General features: G+C 32.6%; 1 protein-coding gene across 1 annotated transcript in view; it reads right to left on the reverse strand.

Moving 5' to 3' along the window:
• Window positions 1-481: 481 nt before the first annotated feature.
• Window positions 482-3889, reverse strand: part of MMADHC (methylmalonic aciduria and homocystinuria, cblD type) — a 23441-nt gene continuing 20033 nt past the window's right edge. The window contains exons 7-8 of the mRNA XM_023515040.1: window positions 2312-2398; window positions 482-1016 (exon numbers count right to left, since the gene is read on the reverse strand). Of these exons, the coding sequence (XP_023370808.1) occupies window positions 822-1016; window positions 2312-2398 (282 nt within the window). The 3' untranslated portion in view covers window positions 482-821. The remainder of the gene's footprint in view (window positions 1017-2311; window positions 2399-3889) is intronic.

The following is a 3889-nucleotide window of genomic DNA, read 5'->3' on the forward strand; positions in this document are numbered from 1 at the left end:
GTACTCAACACTATTATGAAACCAATTGTTAGCTATCTTAGGAAAGCTACAATCCAAATGGAGCCCTAGACTATGGGGAAAGGGGAGGGGGGAGGGGAAGGTGAGGATGGGTGAAGAGAATGATATTGTGGGGATCATGCCTATAATTTATCCTATTTGGGTACAGGTGAATTTGTCTAAAGGTTGAATATAAATGTCTTAACATAACAATTATGAGAAAGACATGATGGCTATGTTAGCCACTTGGATGATAGTTTTCCAAACTGCATATAGAAGTAACACACTGTATCCTATGAGAGAATTAATGTACACAATTATGATCTAATAAAAAACAAATTAAAAAAAATTAGAAAAAGTAAAATCTATAATGAATCTAGAATTTTTAATTGCATTATTAAAAACACTTTATAAAGATTAATTATATGATTCCTAAGAATCTTTAAGAACGGTTCTTGTTAAAAATAACATAATGCAAAGCATGTTATCATAACCAAATGTGTGATTTATTTTGGAGCAAAACAAAACTGACTTTTTTTTTCAATAAAGGGGAGAAATAACAATAAGAGATTATACCCTGGTTACATGCCAATTGCCACATTCTATACAATGTGGATATGCTCATGTGTTCAAAGATATTACAAATAATAAGCATTTGCCATTTTAAAATCCCAAATCACTTAAGAATGTTGTAAATCCATAAATGTTGAAATACTTAGAAATAAGTATCTTTTAAAAATTGAAGTCTTTGACAGTGTTTATAGATCAACTCAAATGTCTCAAATGTTAATACAAACAGTTCAGCAAATAAATTGACATTACTGCTAGTTTCCACTTAATTTCTTCATAATATGACTGTCTGGTGTTGCATTAGTGAAGATACTTCCTACAAATACATGGGTACCCCAAAGACTATGACGAATCACTTTACAGCATCCAAGATCATCGACAGAGAATCCTAGATGTCGGTAGCGTTCATCTGTTTCAAAGAGAGTGTTGTTTGTATATGGTCCAAAAAACTGAAGGAAATAAAAAAATGAATGTTTTTATTACCAAGACAGTGTAGCAGCAATTTTTAGGTAAACAAGAGTACACATCTACACAAACATCTATTTTAATACTTCAAATATTTACAAAATTAAATAAGAAAAATGTCATGTGTAACGCCTCAACTGTCCTAACACCTCCTCTCCCCAATACCGTGTCTGAAAATGCAAAATGATCAAGCAAATTTCATGTTACCTGGAATTAAATGTGTATTATACAACCTTTAAAAATGAACAAACCTCAGATAATCATCTACCATTCACCTTCATCGTCTTCCAGATAAGAAAACTAAAGCCCAGAGCAAGTTTTCCACTTCTAGTCTCTATTTTATCTTATTTGACTTTGAGAAAAAAATATATACAACCTCTGTAAGTTGACCACCCAAGGGACTGTAAGAAAACTGGTCAACTGAAGGAATAACTAGGGCTACTATTCTAATATATATATAGTACATGTCCAGTCTATGAAAAATTATGTCAACTTAAAAGAGCTGGTCAGTATAGGGAGGTAGTCCACTATGGAGGTACTACTGCAGTATTTATGCCTAGCTTAAAATTTAAAAAATGATTTTATTACTATCTGTAATTAAAAGATATACCTAGGCCGGCTCAGTGGCTCATGCTTATAATCCTAGCACTCTGGGAGGCCAAGGTAGGTGTATTGCTTGAGCTCACGAGTTCAAGACCAGCCAGAGCAAGAGTGAGACCCTGTCTCTACTAACAATAGTAAAAACAAGCCAGCTGTTGTAACGAGAGCCTATAGTCCCAGCTACTCGGGAGGCTGAGGCAAGAGAATTGCTTGAGGCCAAGAGACTGATGTTGCTGTGAGCTGTGATGATACCATAGCACTTTGCCTAGGGATAGAGTAAGACTTGGTCTCAAAAAAAGTTATTTTCTAAATATTTATTTTACCATTTTCATTTTCTTCAATTTGAATATTTCTTCCTTTAAGAAACCAGAGCATACAGACATCTAATTTTCAACTTCCAAAAAATAAACATACTAATTCAACGCAAATCAAATGTTAATATCAACTAGCAAGAGTACAAATTAAAAACTTTTTAAATTTTTGAAAAATTAAAAAGAAATTAAGAGAAATTTATCTGTGAGAGGTCCCTCCAAAATATGACTGCAACTGACTCGTAGTACTTGTGTAAAATTGTGAGATTTTTAAAGTCTTAATCTATTTTTACCAAAGTTCTGAACAATCTTACAATAAAAAATATCCCTGCTTCATATAATTTACTTTTGAAAACGTAATTACTCACTGCCAAACCTGATGATGGGTCAATAAAGTCAGCCCAGTATCCTTCAGCTCGAAGAGCATAGCAAATTTCCTTAGCACCACTGATGAACTATAATGAAAAAGGTACAAGCAATATGCTTAAGAGAGCAATACTAAAGGTCATTTCATCTTTAATAAATTTGTATATGAATATCTTTTGCTTCACATAAAGAAGAATGCACTAAGATTACCGAAAAATAAAAACCAACAGTAAATTAGATCTTCAATTAAATTTGTTAAAATTTTGTCTTTTGCCCCTTTAAAGAAAAAAGTTACTCATCTCTACTACACTGGTACACCACCTCAGCTAACTTACTTTCTCCCAATACCTTCTAGTAAACTAACAGTAAACATTCAGATAATACTATATTCTTTGGGACAACATATTTATTTATTCTTTTAATTCTGAAAAAAGGAAAACTGGGTATGGTATAGAAAATAGTCATTAGAATCTATTTCAATTTAATGAACAGATGTGCCATAAATAAAAACTGCCTGAAGAACAAAACTATGCCATACAATCAAATGTTTATAAAGATCAACTGAAAGAATCCCCAATTATCACAGAAAGAACCAGCTAACTAGCTTAAGTATTTTTCTTAAGATTTCTGTTCATCATCAGCAAACAATGACATCTACTGGATAAAATCAGAATAGATTTAAAGCATAAAACATAAAATATCTACATGCAGAATACTTGCTAATAATCAAATTAATTTAATTACCTAAATTAAAGGAAAATATTTTTTCATAGAAAATAAAATAGCTCTAGTCATACAATTAAAATCAAGATAAAGTATGCTGCCATTTAAAATCCTGAAAACTGACTTGGAAATAACTACTAGATTCATAGTACCCAATTAGGTTCAAAATATGACCAAAAACTAGGACCACAAATACAATGAACATGTGAGAGCTCTCCAGCATCTCAATGATAGTGATAAGTCTGTATTTCCTAAGCATCATTGTAATATGCAAATTGAAAACGCCATCCCTATTAAAATACCAATATCATACTTTCAAGACTTGGAAAAAAATAATTCTTTGTTTTCTATGGAACCAGAAAAACCCCATATAGCTAAGACAGTTCTTAGTAATAAAAACAAAGCCGGGGGTGTCAGCCTACCAGACTGTAGGCTGTACAAGGCCATAGTGGTCAAAATAGCATGGTACTGGCAGAAAAATAGAGACACAGACATTTGGACAATTGAATAGAAAACCAGGAAATGAAACTAACATCTAATAGCCACCTAATCTTCAATAAACCAAACAAGAACATACACAGGGGGAAAGAATTCCTATTCAATAAATGGTGCTGGGAGGACTGGATATCCACATGTAAAAGACTGAAATTGGACCTGCATCTTTCTCCACTCACAAAAATTGATTTAAGATGGATAAAAGATTTATCTTAGAGGGGTACAAGTGAATCTTTCTAAGAGTAGAACATGAACGTTTTAAAACAATAACTGAGAAAATGACATGAAGGCTGTGTTGACCAGTTTGATGGAAGTATTTCAGATTGCATGTGAAAACCCCACACTGTACCCCAGAAGTGCAT

Source organism: Otolemur garnettii, unplaced genomic scaffold (genome assembly GCF_000181295.1).
Source record: "Otolemur garnettii isolate 467f Iridium unplaced genomic scaffold, OtoGar3 scaffold00064, whole genome shotgun sequence".
NCBI classification, from domain to species: domain Eukaryota; kingdom Metazoa; phylum Chordata; class Mammalia; order Primates; family Galagidae; genus Otolemur; species Otolemur garnettii.